This window comes from Hemitrygon akajei, chromosome 27 (assembly GCF_048418815.1).
Source record: "Hemitrygon akajei chromosome 27, sHemAka1.3, whole genome shotgun sequence".
Classification (NCBI taxonomy): Eukaryota; Metazoa; Chordata; class Chondrichthyes; order Myliobatiformes; family Dasyatidae; genus Hemitrygon; species Hemitrygon akajei.
In genome coordinates, this window is record NC_133150.1 from 25,252,562 (window position 1) to 25,272,482 (window position 19,921).

Consider the following 19,921-nt stretch of genomic DNA (forward strand, 5'->3'; position numbering starts at 1 on the left):
GCATATTAATGACCTGGATGAAAGTGTAGATGGGTGGGTTAGTAAATTAGCAGATGATACAAAGATTTATGGTCTTGTGAATAGTGTAGAAAATTGGCAAAGAATACAGTGGGATGTAGATCAGTTGCAGATATGTATGGAGAAATGGCTGTTGGTGTTTAACTTGGCCAAATGTGAAATATTGCACCTTTGTGAGTCAAATGTAATGAGACAGTTCACTGTTAATGGCAAGATTGTTAACAGTGTTGAAGAACAAAGGGATTTTGGGGTCCAAGTTCATAATTCACTGAAAGTAGCTATACAGGTTGATAAGGTGGTTAAGAAGGCAAATAGCATGCTTGCCTTGATCAGTCAAAGCACTGAGTTCAAAACTCCATGGTTATGTTTCTCAAAGATCCTCTGATATGAAGGACAATTTGTTGCAGGACTAAACTATTGGAAAGTGAAGCCATGAATGAATCCCTCCGACGCAATATCTCTCGACTGACATCCAAGTCTCCGTATTCAGCGGGATTGTCTCCCATGCCTTGTTCGTCAAGTCCAGCCATCTCTCTGGAATCTGATACTTCTGAAGTTGTTGAACTGGCAAAAAGAGATTTGGAGATGCTTAGGAAGAAGGAAAGGATACAAAGAAGAAATAGGTAACTGTATGCATAAATTGTTATTGAATAATATGTGCATTTATTAATGAGTTCCTCTGAACTTAAGCTGAAAGGTTAAATATGCTTTTCCTGTAGTTTTTAATCAGAGACCTTTGGGTGTTTCATAAGAGCATCCTAATAGAGGTAAGCTGACTAGTCCCTTGTCTTCCTTGCAGCAAAGTTTTGATGTGGTCATGTCAGCTTCCTTGCATAGCTTTGGTTGACATTATAATTCAAAATGTTTTGGACTTCAACCCCATTTGTGAGCCAAAACACAGAACTGAGTCTGTTGTTTCAGTACAGCCCCGTCAGGGTTGGAATCATTGGAATCACATTTAAAATACAGCTGACATTTTCCCTCTCGGGATGTGGAAGAACTAAAGATTTAAGGGAGAAGAGTCCTCGAGTGCATCTCTTAACCAACCTCATCAACAGGGATTATTTGTTACAGTTTTTGAGATCTTGCCAAGTACAATTTGTGTTAATCTTTTCAAACATTACAACTATGACTCCACACCATTGACAGTGAGGTACTTGGGGCTATTATTTTGTCAGGAAAAACACTTTTTTTTCCCCCTGGAATAAATATTTTATTGTCAACATCTTACAACGGGATGGGGTGGGGAGAAAACATCGAAATTTACTTTGGCAAACTGAGATACTTACCAACATGGTAATGTTAGGTTAAAGAGGCTGAATGTCCAAAAAGCTACCTGTCTCCACCAATGAGGATGTATCTCTGAAAATTAAACCTTGAATAGAAAAATTATACAAATGTCTTACCATCTCAGTTATAAAAAAAAATCATTGAATTTTAAAGAAAAGTCATTGACCGTGAATTGGATAGCTACGAATAGTTTTTGTATTTTCCTTGTATGTAATTATTTTTTTGTGTTTTCTTAAAAGTCCAGAGAAGGAGAAAAGAAAAAAGAATCTACAGACAGAGAATTGGGAAGAGATAGATGACAATGAAGCAGAAGAGGTATGTAAAGGCAAAGAACCTGGGAAAAAAATCAAATATTTTGTATGTTATATTTCTCTGAGTTTTTGGACAAATCTGTATTTGATTTAGCCTTTTTGTTCTTGGTGCCATCAATCAGTTGCCCAATTTGAATCCCTTTTTTCTGATCTTTTTCATAAAAAAGCTTGAGGACCAACAGTGGGATTCCAAATAGACAAATCATACTAAAGCCCAGTGCCTCAAACTTGCATGTACAGAAAAGGGAGGAAAATTCCTTTTGCAGAGACTTTGACAGTACATCATTTGGGACAAATGCACTCAGTGGCCACTTTATTAGATACATCCTGTACATAATAAAGTGGTATTAGATACATCCTGTACCTAATAAAGTGCCCACTAAGTGTATGTTCATGGTCTTCTGCCGCTATAACCCATCTACTTCAAGATTCAATGTGTAGTTTTCAGAGTTGCTCTTCTGCACACCACCAATGTAACATGTGGTTACCTGAGATACAATCGCCTTCCGGTCAGCTTGAAGCAGTCTGGCCAATCTCCTCTGGCCTCTCTCAATAACAAGGCATTTTCACCCACAGAACTGCTGATCACTGGATTTAAAAAAAAAAAATTCCCATCATTCTCTTTAAACTCAAGACTTCTTTGTGTGTAAAAAACCCCCCAGGAGATCAGCTGTTTCAAACCATCCCGTGTTGCACAGACAGTTGTTCCACGATCAAAGTCACTTCAATCACTGATTGTAGACTTCAGGAGAGGGAAACCAGTACTCATCGGGAAACCTTGGCAAACTTCTATAGATGTGTGGTGGAAAATGTACTGACCAGCTGCATTACAGCCTGGTATGGGAACACCAATACTTTTGAGTGGAAAATCCTACAATAAGTAGTGGATTCAGCCCAGTACATCACAGGTAATATCCTCTCAACCATTGAGCACATCTGCACAAAACATTGCCGTTGAAAAGCATCATCCATCGTCAACCAGACCATGCTCTTTTCTTGCTGTTGCCATCATATAGAAGGTGCAAGTACCTCAGAACTCTGACTACCAGGTCCATGAACAGTTACTACCTCTCAACCATCAGGCTCCTGAACAAAAGGGGATAACTACCCTCATTCTATTCCCACACTGGCCTCCTTCCTCTTCTCACCTTCCAATCATCTCTCCTTGAGTCCCCTCCACCTTCCTTTCCTGCTATGGTTCACTCTCCCCTCCTACCAAATTCCTTCTTCTCCAGCACTTTATCTTTCCAACCATATTGGCTTTGTCTATCACCTACTAACTATCCTCTTTCCTTTTCTCCACCTTTTTATTCTATTGCCTTTCCTCCTCCTTTTTCAGTCCTGAAGAAGGGACTTAGCCCACAACTGTTTATTCGTTTCTATAGATGCTGCCTAACCTGCTGAGTTCCTCTGGCACTTTCTGTGTATCGCTTTGGATTTCCAACATCTGCAGACTTTCTCATGTTTATAATTTTCTTCTCAGTTTTAGTAGCTCTTAGAAAGGGTGAAGTGTGTCACTAGATGAAGAGGCTCTTGACTGCACCTTCGATTTCAATTACTGTTCCTTTTAACCTTTTTTAACATTCTTACTTCAAATGCTGCGGAAGCTTGATCTCAGTGCAGTGCATTTTGCATGTTTCAAAATTATGTGGAGATTAGTAAAAGTAAATAAATTGAGTATTATTTAGCACATCATCAATTTACATAACATAACTTTTGTGTATATTGTATTACTTAATAATGGATAAGGAAGTTTGGTCCATTGAGTCTCAGCAGATCATCACCAGTCTCATTCCCTGGCTTCTGCTCTGAAGTCTATTCCTTTGCACATTGCCTAACGATTCTTCCCGAGCACACTATAGAAGTTTTAGGTTGAATTTACAATATATTCTGCTGTCTGCACAATACATGATTAGATACACATGTCTTATTCCCCATAGTGAATTATATATATATTTGAAAATTACTGCTTGTCCCATTAATTGTCACCTGCCTTGCTTTCATCCTTCCTTAATTTATAATTCTGAGTGCATAGACTGTGATTGCATGAACAAAGTCACTGGAGGGAAGTACCGGTAGATCTGAAGTAGTCTCTTTATTTGACAAAATGCTTCATAGTGATACCCCTTCCAAAGTAAAATGACCTGCTTGACACAACGTTTTATATGCTAAAGATCAAAGAAAAATTCAGAACAATTCCATATTTACTTTGAACAACACACCTCCCTCTTTGAACCCATACTCTCTTAACATAGACACCACTGGCAAGACTAGCATTTCTTCTCCATCTCTAACTTCCCTTAGAATGTTTCTATTCCTTCCCAAAATGGTACTCCTACGGGTTAATTGATAGGCAGTTCTTGGATTTAGACCCAACTATGTCAGTATAGTTTTATTTTAGGATCATGTATCACTTGAAGGAGATCATGTGTACAGTGGTGTTCCCTTGCTCTGCTGCCCGTGTCTTTGTTGATGGAGGTCAAAGGTTTGGAAGATGATGTTACATTAGTCCTGTCAGGTAAGTATAGTGTATTATGGAGACAGTACACCTCCTAGACACAGTCCACCAGTATTGAGGATGGGGAGGAATGTAGGTGGAATTAAATGTGAAGAGAATATATGAGAAATCAACCAAAGAGCCTATTATGTCTACATCCCATCCTTTGGTAATTTCAGGAAGAAAGCTGCTGTGAAGAAGAAGAAGGTGGTGACGAAGAAGAATTTGATAGTGATGGAAGCCTGGATGAAACTGATACTGAATCAGATGAGAAAGGTAATGATCCTAATCTGTAGCGGAAGTCCCTCCATTTATTAGGCTGACTGAAATAGAGCTGAGAACTGAACAAAAAAATGATCTATGATTAAATTCGGAAGGATAGTATTTTTCGTAATTAATCATACAAAATGTGATCTTGTATTATGGTGTAAGAGTGCTTTGAAAAGTCCTGATATTGTGAATAAGATAATGAAGCCAAATTTAAAAATACTAATGTGTTCAAAATAAAAAGCTTAATCATAATATAGAGCCTCAAGGAAAATTATTTTAAAGCATGCAGTGAATTGGAAGATATGTTTAAAGGTTGCTTGAGCTTTATTAAAATACTTCTCAGTGTGAAAACTAAGTAACTCAGCTTAGAAATTCATTTTGAGGCAAAATAATGAGCACTGCAGGATGCAGTATATTAAGCAATAAAATTTGCTTAAACCACACCCGTAATTGCAGCATATGTGATGTTGATTTTTACTTCTGGTCACATGTGCCTGAAATGGGCCCGAAGATCATTGCTTGATGCAAATCAAAGGTCAAATGCCTGTTTTAGATCCTAGTGTAAAATTTGCATCTAAGGTCACTGGTTGGACCTCCCACCTAAAGGTAGCTACAGCTTTAAATCACTCTATATTGAGGCAAGAGGAATAGCATCTACCTTCACATAACAGGCTGGCTTCAGTTTGGCACCTTCCGGATCACCTTCCACTTCTGCCCTGTATTTACTTGCAGCCTTTGTCCAACATCCCAGCCAGTTCATGTTTCTCCATTCCCCCCCACACTACTGCTCGCCTGTTAGCAAGTTGGAATTGATGCCACCTCAGAGGCTTTGACTGGCTTCCACAACTCACTGCAGTTATACAAACCAAGCTTGACACGTCCTTAACAGTGGACTCTATGAGGCAACTGTAGCCTGCACTGTACTGGGTAAAGCCATAAAGCAGATTGTTCTGAAATTCTAGGTCATTTAGAAGGAGATCATTACATTAGAGATTTACGACTAGAATGCTCCGACTCAGTTCTTCTGTTCAGAATAGTAGAAGAGAAGTTTAGTCTTAGAAGATGTGGCATGGTGGTGTCGCGGTTAGCGTAATGCTATTACAGCACCTGTGACCCCGGTTAAATTCTGCCGCTGTCTTTAAGGAGTTTGTATGTTCTGCTCATGACTAAGTGGGTTTCCTCCGAGTGTTCTGGATTCTTCCCACATTCCAAAGATGTACAGGTTGAAAGGTTAATTGGTCACATGGGTGTAATTGGGCAGAGCTGGCTCATTGAGCCAGAAAGGTCAGTTAATGTGCTGAATCTCTAAATAATAAGATAAAATAAAAATAAAATTAAAAATATGGAAAATGTAAATTCCATTTATCATGTTGAATCTGAATATATTATTTTACAAGAAGACAGTGAAAAACAGCAATCATGTTAAACTGCTATCCAAAAAACTTTCCTCAGATTTGTTTGTGAGCCAAATCAAACATATTGCCTCTTGGCTATCTGATCAGCTAACCTGCAGCGTCTTTCTCAATTTGGTTAGACTTTATTCCCTAACCTGTCCATTCCTTATGGTTTTATTTTCCACCTGCATGTATTGCAGATTCACTACTTTTAAGCACTTTAAATTCATCGCTTTCTACAGGGGATGTGCCCTGTTCTAAATCTGTTGTCTTTACTATTTTAATGAGCATTATATACTGAAAACTGTATATATCTAAGCTACAGAAGACAGCCTATATAACTGATATGCATGCTTATCTCAGAGCTTTGTTTTAGTTTTACTTGGTAACCAAAAGTATCACATTATTTCAGTAGCATGTCATTTTTAAAATTCATTGCTGTGATATGTACTATCTTTTTGTTTGTTTAATTTAAATCATTCTAAAGGATTATATTTTTAGGCAGCTACAGCCTTGAAATTTAAGATTTTTTTTTGTAACTTGCTTACAAGTCTTGAATAAATTTTCTCTTGTTTCATTCTCCTATTTTCAGTCAACTATCAGGCTGATCTTGCCGACATAACATGCGAAATTGAAATCAAGCAGAAACTGATTGATGAGCTTGAGAATAGCCAGCGACGATTGCAAATACTGAAACAACAATATGAGGAGAAACTTATTCTATTGCAGAACAAGATCCGGGACACACAGCTAGAGCGAGACCGTGTCCTGAAGAATCTTGGTATGGGCTACTTCTCTACAAATATACTATTAAAATTGTTAAATGTGGACAGTGAAAAGAGCACTGAGTTTTTGTGTCATTTCATCTCTTAATTATCTTGTTTTCAAAGTATGTTGTAATTATGCATCTGCTTGTAGTACTTTAGCATACATATTTAATGTAAAGTCAACAACTAATTCTGCTGAGCATGAGATGAGAAAACTCTAACCCACATATCAAAATGTGTTCGTATTTTTTTGATTTGTAGTTCAAAGATTCATGGTTTTTTGTATTTCTATTTATCCTTTTTTAACACATTAATATTTGATTTGTAGGTGAAGGGGGAGGAAGAGGTGAATTATTACTTTTGTAGTTTCAGTGATATCAAATTTGTCTGAACTATAAAGATGGGCTCCTGTTTCCTAAACATCTCCTTTACAGTGTTGCATAAAGCCACAATGTGTGCTCATAAGTAACTTGGCACACTTTACCCTCCTTGGAGGTAAAAAAAAAACTGCAGCATGTGTTCCAGAAACATAAACACTGGCAGCCCATGTTGTTTCATACAATTCCAAGAAGGATAGTGAAGAGAAAGAGAGGAGCAGGGAAGAGAGCAAAATTGCCAAGGAGTGATCAAAGTTGGCTACAAAGGGCAAAGATACATCTGTTACTCCATAATCTCAATGTTTAGTAGCAGTTAAATTTGAAGGGATTTTTAAAAATGTAGTTTCAGTATCTTGGCTCATCAGAGCTGTTTTAAAGTTCTTTTTAAAACTTATTTTAAAATATATATCACAGATGTAATGACAGTATTGAATATTTTGTTAAGTACTATTGGAAACTCTCTGATTCCTTTTACTTCTGGTTGCAATCTATTTCATAAAAAGCCAATGGCCTTTTTTCCTGTGCTTTGTAGAGGATAATTATTAGGACCACCACAGTCTAAAGAGCTACTGTACAGTCCTCTGACTTCAATCTGTGGGTGATTCTTCCTGTTTCCAGATGCCAGAGGGGTTAATTCCTATTTAAAGTGTATTTTAAGTGGCGTCTTAACCTAATAAAATTCACAATAGAGTGTTCGCACAGACACAAATGATACACAAGATAAATCAAGATGTGTACAGAGTTGCTCTTTGCAAACCATCTTTCAAAAGTTCAAAGTAAATTTATTATCAAAGTACATAATACTTTTACAAAGTACAAATATGCATACCATGAAATGAGTCTTTGAAAGTGAGTTCATAGGTTGTAGGAACAGTTTAATGGTGGGCAAGTGGAAGTTAGTATACCCAAAAATATAAAATAAATAACAAAGTTTATATACCCATTCTGGCAGACTGGATAGTAGTCAGCTCTGTAATATAAGGCATAATATGGCAACTTAAAACAACAATTATTGTTTACAAATAATATTGGAAAAGCTAAAGCTATGATCCTGAGGAATGTTTTTATATATAAAAAGCTGTCTTGAAGCATTAGCTGAGGTGTGCCATCTACTGGACAACTGTAGTGCAGCAGTTTATCAACTGCTAACTCGCTGTTTGATGAATCCTTGGCCCTTATTAGCACCATTTTCAACTCAATTACATGATGCTGTTGGATTCTTCTTCATAACTTGAAATTCTGCAGTGATCTGCAGATGTGGCTAACTGATGAATCACATCGGGATTCTGGGACATAGAAGAAATACCTCTTTCTTTGATTGTCAGTTGTTCCTCCACACAAAAAAAAGCTAGAATAGGAAGGTATTCTACATACCGTCATTTCAAATCAACTTTCAGAAGCAACTCTTCGTTGGTACAATCAACGTATATGCCATGAAACTGCAGGTAAGTGAGCCTTACATAAGTAACAGGACAACACGCAAAACTGCTGGAGGAACGCAGCAGAGCAGGCAGCATCTATGGAAAAGAATACAGTCGATGTTTCGGGCTGAGACCCTTCAGCAAGACCCTGGGGCATATAAAATGGCAACCTCTTTAACCTTGTCAGCATCTGCAGATTTTTCAAATCACAAACAAGAGAAAATCTGTTGATGCTGGAAATCTGAGCAACACGCACAAAATGCTGGAGGAACTCAGCAGGCCAGGCAGCATCTATGGAAAAAAGGTACAGTCGTCATTTTGGGCCGAAACCCTTCAGCAGAACTGAGACATTGAGAGTACTTTTCTTCCATAGATGCTGCCTGACCTGCTGAGTTCCTTCAGCATTGTGTGTGTGTGTCTGCAGATTTTGCTCTTGTTTGTTATCAGTAACAGGGTAATTATTGAAAAATATTTTAAGGGACAGGATTTATGCTTACTTGAAAAGCCAAAGACTAATTACCGGTAGTGGCTTTATGCAAGAGGAATTGTGTCACATAAATTTGATCTGTTTTGAGGAGGTAGTTTAAGAAAATTAATGAAGTGGTATATGTGGTCTACATGGACTTTAGTGAGGCTAGATAGGCTGGTCCAGATAGTTAGGGCACATGAGATCCAAGGTGTGCTAGTGAACCGGATCCAATGCTGGCTTGGTTATTGGAGGCAAAGGGTAGAGGTTGAAGTGTGTTTTTCTGTCTGGAAATACATAATCAGTAGTGTACTGCTGGGACTTGTTATTTGATATACTGTATGTATGTGGTGCAAGCATAGTTGGTTCAAAAGTTTGCTGATGTCACAAAAAATAGTTGAGTAGTAGAGAAGAAGGTTGTGAGAAGATGAAAGGGATGTATTGGATGGAATGGTGGCTGTTGGAATTTAATGCAGACAAATGTGAAGTAATGCATTTTGGGGTGTGGAAAACTAACCAGACAGATGCAATCAGTTGCAGGGACCCCAGATAATTGATGTACAAGGGGATTTTGGGGTGCAGTGCATAGTTATCTGAAAATGAGACAGGTAGTGAAGATGGCATTTGTAGTATCATGCTGCAGTTGTACAAAATATTTGGCAGGCCACATTGAGAATATTATTCATCAGAACAGAGTAGAGCAATGTAGGTCAAATGTGGACATGGGATTAGCATAGACAGATATCACAGTTAGCAAGGATGATTATTATCTGAGGCCCAGTTATTTTTAGCTGCTCCATCAAAGATGAGGAGAGTGGATGTTTACTGATGATTGCACGAAGTTCAATTCTATTCCCACCCAATCACCAAACGAAGTCAATCGTACTTGCATGCAGTGAGACCTGGACAACATTCAGTCATGGGCTGATTAGTGGCGAGTAATGTTTGCACAAGAGTGCCAGACAATTCAACCCATTCTCCCACAAACAAAAGAGAGTCCAACCACCTTTTCTTCAAAGTCAATAGCCTCCCTCTGCAATGAATTCCACCATCAACATCCTGGGGTTTACTATTGTCTGGAAAATAAACTGGACCACCCAAATAAGTACCATGACCAAAAAAGACTGACACTCGGGTGCCTTTCCACAATCTACAAGGCACATCAGGAGCGTGGTGGAGTACCCTGAACTTCTGCAGAAGAGTGGAGCTCCAATAATACTCAAGGACCTCAACACCATTGAGGACACCACAACCTGTTTGACTTGCACCCATCCACCTCTCTGAATATAAATTCTCTACGCTTACAGATCACTGTAGATCTGTTTGTGTGCTATTTACCAAATGAACTATCGTAACTCATTCAGGCAACAACAACACCATAAGTATTTCCCAATATAATTATAAAATTCAAAAATGTTTGAAACACTGGACAGGTCAACCAATAACAGTAGAGAATGAAGCAGAGCTCATCTTTGCAAAGAGCTGAAGAGACTCAGACCTGAAATGGTAACTGTGTTTCTCCATCCCTAGATAGTGACTGACTTGAGTGTCTATAACATTTTCTGGATTATTTTTATCTCCCAGAACTTTGACTTCTACTCCTAAGAAGGATAACAACTTTGGGGTAAAGTCACCACCTTCAGGTTCACGTTCAAGTCTTGCACCATCCTGATCTGAGAAACTTATTCGTATTGCTCCATTGTTGTTAGATCTAAAGGGTGGAACTCTCTACCTAACAATTTTCTGTGTGTACCTTCACTAGAAGGGTTTTAGCAGCTCATACTTTAGCTTACTACCACCACTTCTGGGACAATTATTAATGGGTAATTACTGTTGGTCTTAAGCAGCACACCCTTTTCCTGATTAATAAATTAACGGGAAAGGATTTGATGAGAGTTAAGACATAGTTGCAGAATTTTTGATGCCTTCAAATTTATGGAGAGTTGATCTAGTGAGGCCAGGTAGGAGTGAATTGCACTGGACAAGGAAAGAAATGTTGAAGACATGAATGTGGTTAAGATGACACCACCAAACGTGTATGACAGCTTACTGGTAGTTGGAAAAAAAGGCAAGATATTAAACTAAAAACATCACTAAAGTCTTTTCTGAGGTAAATTTTGTTAAATTATTGCTGCAGACACTGGGGGGGGGGGGGGGAGTGGTGTGAGAAGTTCAGGGGATGAACCGAGATGGTGTGTTGCAGAATCGATGCAGATGGAGTGAGCCATTTGGAGGGGAGAAGTTGGGCCAGAGGAGTTAGGACGCCCGTACAACTGGCCTGGGCACGAGATCGGATCGTTCTAGGCGCTGATTTGAAGAGCTTGAGAGTGGCTTCAGGCCGGGCAGTGAAATCTGAGCCCAGAGTAAGTTGCTGGGCAGCGTGGTCTAGGTCTCAAGCCGGGTCCTAGTGTGAGATATGATCTGCTGTTTACAGTTTAAACGCTTCCCCAAATCGGAGGCAAGAGCCGATATTGCTTACTCTCTGCGATGGTCACTCCTTTCTCCATGGCGCTGAAGCTATGAAGACTGCCCCGGCTGCTGTGCTGCATGCCCACTAATATGATGAGCTGATAACCAAGGCTTTGGACCTGCTCCGGGGTTCGGGTCTGACGTCTCAATTTGTTTCGGAATGTTGTTAGCTTCAATTGTTTGCAGAATTGTGTTTTTTTCCCCCCCTTTCTCTTGCACATCAGGTGTTGGTCTGTTTTTTTCTTCTTTAATTGGGTTCTTTTGGGTTTCTTGCTTTGTGTCTACTTGTAAGCAAACAAATCTCAAGGTTGTATAATTTACACATTCTTTGATAATAAATGTTTTTGATTTCAAAGATTCTGTGGATTTTTGAGATCTTCAAGCAGCAGGTGAGCTGAGGCAGCGATAGTACACTGAGGAATAATGATCAGAAACTCAACTTGAGATCTGATATTTCTTAATTTATGTCCTTGTAATTTCTCAACACAAAGTGTAATATCTCATCAAGAAGCACTTTATTGGCCTACCCACACTGCACTTTCTCTGTCGCTGTAAAATTGTACGCTGCATTGTTTTTATTTCCTTTCATAGTACCAGAATATTTTTATGTATGGTATGATCAGTCTCAAGCAAATACTTTTCCCAGAATTCTCGGTACATGAGACAACAATAAACCATTTACTAGTTGTGAAGGCACCACTGAAATTGCAAATGTCAATAGGCAAAAAAAGATCCCATATGCAAAGTAACCTAAATTATCATAACAAAATGACTGTGCACCCTGGTGCCATGCCAATATTCCACATACAGGTGGCACTTTAAATTGGTAAATAACACAATTATATTTATGATTTTGGTTCAGGTTCTATGGAATGCAACACGGAAGAAAGAGCTAGCAAAATTAAGGCGGACTATGAGAAAAAGCTAAAGGAAATGAATCGTGAGCTCCAGAAGCTTCAGATGGCACAGAAAGAACATGCGCGTCTGCTTAAGAATCAAACTCGCTACGAACGAGAGTTGAGGAAGTTGCAGAGTGAGGTGGCTGAAATGAGGAAAACCAAGGTGACATATTCTTTAGCATCATTTTGTCCTTTTGCTCTTGTAGACATGGAATACATTGTAGCTGATATTATAGAATCAGAAACAGGTTTATCGTCATGAAATTTGTTGTTTTGTGGCAGTAGTACAGTGTAGGCATAAGAAATTGGTAAACAGCAGCAAAATAAGCTCTTTTGCTCCCTTAAACTCAACCATTCACAGAGATGTCTCTAGTCCCAAGACAGGCACTTCCATGCCTCTAGCAGGTTCACATTCCCACAGTTTTCAGACCTCTGACTTCCCCAGTGTACCTGCAGAAACAGGGCTCCGGCCACTGGGCCTCGACTTCAGACTCACTGATTTCAGTCTTCGACCTTTGGGCTTCTATCTTTGATATCAACCCTAGGATTCACTGATGACAGGACCCCCGAAAGCCAGGCCTTGAATTCGAGACTCACTAACTCGCCAAACTAGGGGATGGTGAGTCCTCATGCCTCCTGTCCGCACAGACCTCCAATCCCGGACTCTCAGACCCAAGGGGACTCACTGACCTGGGAGAGGTGTTGGGAGGGGTCACCAGTCGTTGTCCTCGCTGTCTTCATCCACAGCGCATGCCAACCTGACATCTGTCCACAGGGATCACTGGCCTTTGACCATGGAGCACTCAAACCCAGATTCCTGACTTCACCATCTAACTTGTTATGATTTTGCACCTTATTGTTTATCTGCACTACATATTTTCTGTAAACATTACTTTATTCTGCATTGTTATTGTTTTACCTTTTTCTGCCTCAATGCACCGTGTAACAATCTGCATGAAGAATATGCAAGAGAAGCTTTTCACTGCATATCAGTACAAATGACATTCATGAACCATTTCTAATTCCCCTGTATCTGTCCTGGTCTCTCTGTAAGTACATACCTTGTGATGGAGCTGCATCAAACGGTTGCTGCTTCTCATGTGAATCAGAATGGAATTGCAGAAGTGTTGCTTCCATGCATTAAGGTGATTCCATTTCGTTTGCTGCTGCAGTCGTCTTTGGTTGAATATTGTATGAGTACCGGGTCAGACATACTTTATATTCTTCCAGAGACCATTAATTATTGTTGATTGCTGTAATTTATACAAATGATGTCACATAACTTGGTGTCCTGTCATGTACACTGAATATCCAGTACGTGCAATGAATTGAATGTTTAGGAGATCTTTCTTCTTTTTACAAGTTTGTTTGTGTACTTACTTATTAAGAGATACAGCACACTAACAGGGACTTAGGGCCCAATGAGCCCAATTAACCTGCTAATCCATACACCTTTGGAATGTTGGGAGAATCCGGAGCACCCAGAGGAAACCCACACCGTGGGATTAAGCAGTTGTGGAAAACCTATTCCCCCACACCCAATGACTAGTTTTGTTTTCTCCTGGAATTTTGTAGGTAACTCTCATGAAGCAGATGAGAGAAGATCAGCAACGAATGAGGATGATTGAAAGTAAAAGGAACCGTGAAATTGCACAACTGAAAAAGGAGCAGAGGAGGCAAGAAGTAAGTACTGGGGAAAGGAGAGAACATGATCATAAGTAGGCATGAATTCTAGCAACAAAATTGATGACCAACAATATACAGTGGACTCCAGTTAATTGGGACACATAGGGACCAGTACAATTTGGCCCAATTAAGCGGCTGTCTCAATTAGCCGAAATTTCAAAAAGATATATAAAAAAAGACAAACTACCATTTAACTGAGTAACAAATTATGCATTAAAAAAATACAAAAAAATTAGATCGTGATCAATGCTACTATGTTACTATACAGCTATGTATTAATTCCTAATAGTCCATCCACTGTATGCTGCCGCATTCTTCTGTTTGACTGTAAGTGAACAAAATCATCACCGACACCTAATGCATATAACAGACTGTCTTCATACAATGCTATCAGTGGCTGCATCCTCCAAATCTTCATTCTTGTTGTAACATTCAAGACAATCGTCAATACTTTTAAATTCTTTGTAGTTCCTAACTTGATGAAGTAATGAAATCCTTTCATTTTCACTCCCAGCTGTTTCTGGCATCTCCAAGCCTGAACACTTGGAACTGCAGTGAGCAAAACAGTTCTGAATTGTCTTAATGCTTATTTTTTTCCAACTATCAGTGACAAACATCACTGTTTTTTTGAACACAAACACACACAACTGATGCTATTTAAGACCTGTTCACTCTAAGCACCGTGTAGTGTCTAACGGCCACACAAATGCACATCTAACACTAGTTGTCTAACAGCCATACAAGTACACATCTAACGCTAGTTAGAAACCATTCGGCAACAGTGTCCTTCCCCAATTAAGTGGCATAGTATGCCAAATAAGCAAAGGAAATATTTTCTTGATGAGTTTTTGTTCTTTAAGAGTTGTCCCAAAGAAGCAGCTGCCCCAATTAATCATGGCCCAATTAACCAGAATCCACTAACGATGTAAGATTAAGTAAAGTCAATTTATTAGTTACCGTATATATTCTGCCTTTATGGCCATTAGATATAAAGCTGTTGTTAATTTTTTATTTCAGTACCAAATCCGGGCTTTAGAGTCTCAGAAACGACAACAGGAACTTGTTCTACGCAGAAAAACACAAGAGGTTTGGAAATTGCCATGAATAATCCAAATAGAAAATAATTAATTATCAACTTAAATTGAATGTGCTTTAGGAGAGTTTATTTTGTTTTATAATAATCTTGCTCTGTCTGTTTCTTGCATTGTACCATCAGGGCAAAATGATACAATAATGGTGCAATAGATTTATTTTTTATTTATCTTGGAGAATGCTGCAACTTAGTGAGAGCCAGTCGTTGGAAATGTGGAAAGTTGATGACTGGCTGCGATGTTGAATTAGAGATTGCAATAGCAGTCAGATTGGAATACATCAACCCTTATTCTGTGTCTGTGCTCTGTCAGTACTCAATAAGTTGTTGAACAGAGAGGCTGACTGTACATATATACAACCAAACGAGAAAACGTTTCTCCAGACCACAGTGCACCCACACAATATGTCAAACACAACAAATAAAACAACATATTATACTATAAATATGTTAATAAAATATAATTGAAAATGCATGTAGTAAAGCACAGCACAGGTAAACAGCTCACTGTCTTTGTGATGAGACCTCGGTGGTGGCAGGGTATTCATTAGTCTCACAACTTGAGGGAGGACGCTGTTACCCAGTCTGGTAGTCCTAGTCCTGATGCTTCTGTATTTCCTTCTTGATGGTAGTGGGTCAAAGAGATTGTGCGATGGGTGTTAGGGATCCTCAACAATATTCTGGAACGTTCGTCTGCAACACTCCCAGGATATGTCACAAATGAGGAAGGGGGAAGGAGTCCCCAATGGTCCTCTTGGCTGTTTTTACTGTCCTCTGTAGGGTCTTGCAGCTTTCGTACCACACAATGATGTAAAGATGCAATGACACAATAGAATTCAATATTGATATATAGCCACTCACCCGAAATGCTGGAGAAACTCAGCAGGCCACGCAGCATCTGTGGAAAAGAGTAAGCAGTGGATGTTTTGGGCTGAGACCTTTCATCAAGACTGGAGGGAAAAGATGAGAGGTCCAAGTAAGGAAGTTGGAGGAGGGGCAGTGAGGAAGAAATACAAGATAGTAGGTGATATGTGAAACTGGGAGGGCAGGAGGGAGGGGTGAAGTAAAGAGCTGGGAAGTCGATTGGTGAAAGAGATAAAGGGCTGAAGAAGTCGGAATCTGATAGGAGAGGACTGAAGGCCATGGAAGAAAGGGAAGGGAGAGGAGCACTAGAGGGAGGTGATGGGCAGGTAAGGAGATAAGGTGAGAGGGAAATGGGAATGGGGAATGGTGAGGGGGGGCATTACTGGAATTTCAAGAAACTGATGTTCATGCCATCAGGTTGGAGGCTATATAATATAAATGCAAGCTAAATAAAGTATACTGTACCCGTAAAAATACTACAATTTTAATGATAATTCTTCATATTAGGGAATTTTTAAATTTAGTGTGTCAGAAGTGAAGCATTTTGATCTTTTCATCAAACTTTAATTCTTAGTAAAGTCAAGGAAATGTCTTATTTCAAGGCATAGCTGAAAATTGTAAAATGGGAAGGAAATCTTTTACTCATTGCTGAATCTTTTGAGGGCAACTAAATAAATTACAGAATAGCATGTAACATTATTCCAGAGCATTTGTTCCTGAGGGTAATACTCCTGGTGCACTGTTTTTGTGTCAGAACTAAAAAAAATGAAAAATAATGAAGACACAGAGAGCAAGTGAACTGTGGTTATTTTACCTGCGGGTAAATAGTGAAATTGTTTTGAGTGGCGAAATGTTTTCTGAAGTAAAAATACATTAAGGAGGCAGCAATGAAGAAAGGAATCCTTTACCCTAAAAACAAGTTCTTTCATCAATTATTATTCTGAGCTCTTTTTTTTCCCCATGGTTAGGTCAGTGCTCTTCGAAGGTTAGCCAAACCCATGTCCAACCGAGTTGCTGGTCGTGTAAGTCGGAAGCAAAATATGTTGGATTCGGGTATGGAGTTTTCAGCCAGTACTACATCTTCAGAGCCAGAATCCCACTCCAAGTCTGTGTCCAACATCGTTAAGCAGTGGAACAAGAAGTTAAATGCAGCTTGGAATGAAACTGTTTCTGCAGTGAATGGAACCAGAACTGTGAGGCAAGTATGGAAGTGACAGGCGATCTTAAAAGTTGAACAATAATCCATCATTAATGAATTCCAGTAAGAGAAAGAAATGGAGGTGATGAGTTGTGCAAACTACCACAGTAGCTTGTGGAAAAAAAGCATCCAGCAAAAGAGGTTAGGATAAATCTTCTGTCAGCACTAAAAATTTGACTTATTGAAAGCTTTTGCTAAAAAGTACAACATAGAAACAGGAAGAATTTTCCCCCAAATTAAACCTGGCAGTTAATATAAAAAGTTCTGACAATTCTTTTGGCTTTGAATTGCATGAGAGAACTAAATAGATAAATTCAGTTCTAAAAATGGTGTTAGAACTTCAAATGGGTTGAACACCTCAGAGACTGCAGCAGTTCAAGAAGGCAGCTCATCACCACCTTCTCAAGGCCAACTAGGGATGGGCAATACATGCTGGCTTAGCTGTTGATGCCTACATCCCGTGAATGAATAAAAAATATTTTTAATAATTGTCTATCGTTTCTGATGAAAGGTCCATTACTCAATTGAGAAGAGGCTATTGATAAAAAGCTGCGTGGTTGTTAAAAAGCAATGAAGAGAGAATGAATAGATGTGGTCCATTTTTTGGGAAACCATCCGCCAATGTTGCTACGTAATTTGGTTTCCTACTATTTTCAGTGATCGCTGAAGTTATTTTAAAGTCGCTGTTAGTTTGCTTCCAGGCTTTGTCTTATTCATGTAAGTGCATCAGAAATTAATGTATATCTTTACACCGACCTAAGCATGCATAACGTAAGCCAGTATCAATAATGTGATATGAAACCAGTATCATTATCATGATAACATTTAACAAAATAATATGATATATACTGCACAGTATGTAATACTATGATATAAAGCCAGTACATTTTGCCTCAAATAAATATACTGTACATGCAAAGAAATAAATTGCTTGGAGGAGACAGGGACTCAAATCACATTCACTCTCAGCGTCTATTAAGCAATATGCAAATCTAGCTTCCCAGTGTTGTGTATTATATGGTTTGCTACTTGTTTAAAATGTATTTCATGAAATCAAATTACTTTTTTGGGGTCTGCTCTCCCACAACTCAGTGAATAATGCAAATTCACTGTATCTCTTTTACTAAGTCTTTTTGTTAAAATGTGTTGTTTTTTTTTAATTCCACAGAAAAAGCAAATACCCAAAAAAGGGAGTTGGTGAGAACTTTTCTAAAACAGCACGGCTAAAATGGCAGGCACTGGAAAGCAGGATAAGTGACATTGTGATGCAGAGGATGACTATATCCAACTTGGAAGCAGATATGAATCGCCTTCTAGGGGTATTCACATTGGTTTATTAACATAAGCATGTAGAGTTAAAGGTTATTTTCCACGTGTATCTAATCCGTACTGCAGAATTCACTGCTGGATCTCGGGTGTAATGCTGTTGCCAAAATAAAGTCAAAATTCATACCATTGTTGGATAAGAAGTGAGGTGTACAAGAGGTGAGGACAGATCCTTGACTACTTAAGGAAATCTTTAAGTAATTTTCCTGGATATGAAATGCCATTAACTTAGCTTTAAAAAAAAACAGCATTCTTTGTCGACATCATTGAAATGTATAAGAGTTGCTCTTTTTACCCAATATAACTGAAGTAAGTAAAAACTGTCACTGATTCAAAATGACTTTGGACCCATTTATTCAGTTAATTTAGCTGTAAGAGATTCTGTGCATTAAGCATTAACCACTGCCAATTAATATCTCTGAAAGTAAAATTTAACCATTGCATGTGTGGAGTCTTAATTCTTGTTAGAGATTTAAACAATGATTATTTTTAATTGAATTTGCTTGATATTGTTTTTCTTCTATAATGCTATCTTTTATTCACCCTTTATTAATTTTAAATCCATACCTGATTTGGAATTGAATTTAGCCAGCTTGCAGTAGCTTCAGTCTTTGCACTGTTTGTTCTTGAATACCTCAATTCACTCAGTTAAAGAAATACTTGATACAAGTCGTTATCTTTGGTCTTGGATGTCCAGTTACCATTACCATCCTGTTATCAAATCACATTTGCAACTTGAGGCACAAGAGTCTGCAGTTCAGCTCGAAGAATGAATTTAACGATTTACCATAAAGTTTTTTTTTCATATTATAATGAAAGTTCTGTAAAGTGATACCTAAAAGCAATCAGTACTTTAGGCTGTTGGAGTGAAATACTTGAAGTCCTGGTTGTTTAAATACATCAAAATAAACTACCAAGTCAATTTTTTTGGAGATGTTGCAACATTTTCAGTGGAATCTTTGATAGCCTGGTACAATGTCATTCCTTTTCTTCTAAAATTAATCAGTTGGTATAATGGAACAAGTATACTCCAATTGTAATCACAGCCAGAGTAAATTCATGAGGGCAACTTTCTGATGAAACCCAGAACAGTCTGTTTTAAGCTTTGCCTTCATAGTAGCTTTGAGGATATTTTGCCCAAGAAATTGACAATGACTTAACAAGAAAGGTGGGGGACTTAATTTCTTACATACTGAGGAATGTTCTCCCACATTTCTTCAACTCCATTTTGATTTACTGCATCTTGGAACAAGACATAAAAAGCACATTGGAATTGGAAGTTTGCATAGTGCTGTATTTGTCAATGTGGAGCAGAAAGCGGGTTTGAAAATGTGGCAGGAGAAAAGGATATTGGGAATGACAGGGTGCAGCACCGTGAGGGAGGTGTGGGTCTGATGGCAAAGGAGGATTGCCAGGGGCAGGATGTGGCATGGATGCAGACACATCCAGCCCTGAGACACCGAGCAAGGTAATTTGATTCCAAACAATTGGTTTATTGATTATTACAAAATGTCTACCTGGTGCTGCCCATTCCATTCCCTCTCCCTTCCCCTTTTCTCAACCTCTCTCAGTCCACAA

At 38.6% G+C, this 19,921-nt stretch overlaps 1 protein-coding gene across 4 annotated transcripts in view; it reads left to right on the forward strand.

The window, feature by feature from the left end:
- kif21b (kinesin family member 21B) overlaps positions 1-19,921 on the forward strand; it is a 163,077-nt gene that overhangs the window by 90,814 nt on the left and 52,342 nt on the right. For all 4 annotated transcript variants that reach the window (XR_012096484.1, XR_012096485.1, XM_073030485.1 and 1 more), the window contains exons 11-19: positions 426-641; positions 1,548-1,623; positions 4,296-4,392; positions 6,373-6,561; positions 12,143-12,342; positions 13,755-13,862; positions 14,883-14,951; positions 16,788-17,017; positions 18,186-18,336. Coding sequence is in view for 2 of the 4 variants with exons in the window: in XM_073030485.1 (XP_072886586.1) it covers positions 426-641; positions 1,548-1,623; positions 4,296-4,392; positions 6,373-6,561; positions 12,143-12,342; positions 13,755-13,862; positions 14,883-14,951; positions 16,788-17,017; positions 18,186-18,336 (1,336 nt within the window). In the remaining 2 variants the exon portion in view is untranslated. The remainder of the gene's footprint in view (positions 1-425; positions 642-1,547; positions 1,624-4,295; positions 4,393-6,372; positions 6,562-12,142; positions 12,343-13,754; positions 13,863-14,882; positions 14,952-16,787; positions 17,018-18,185; positions 18,337-19,921) is intronic.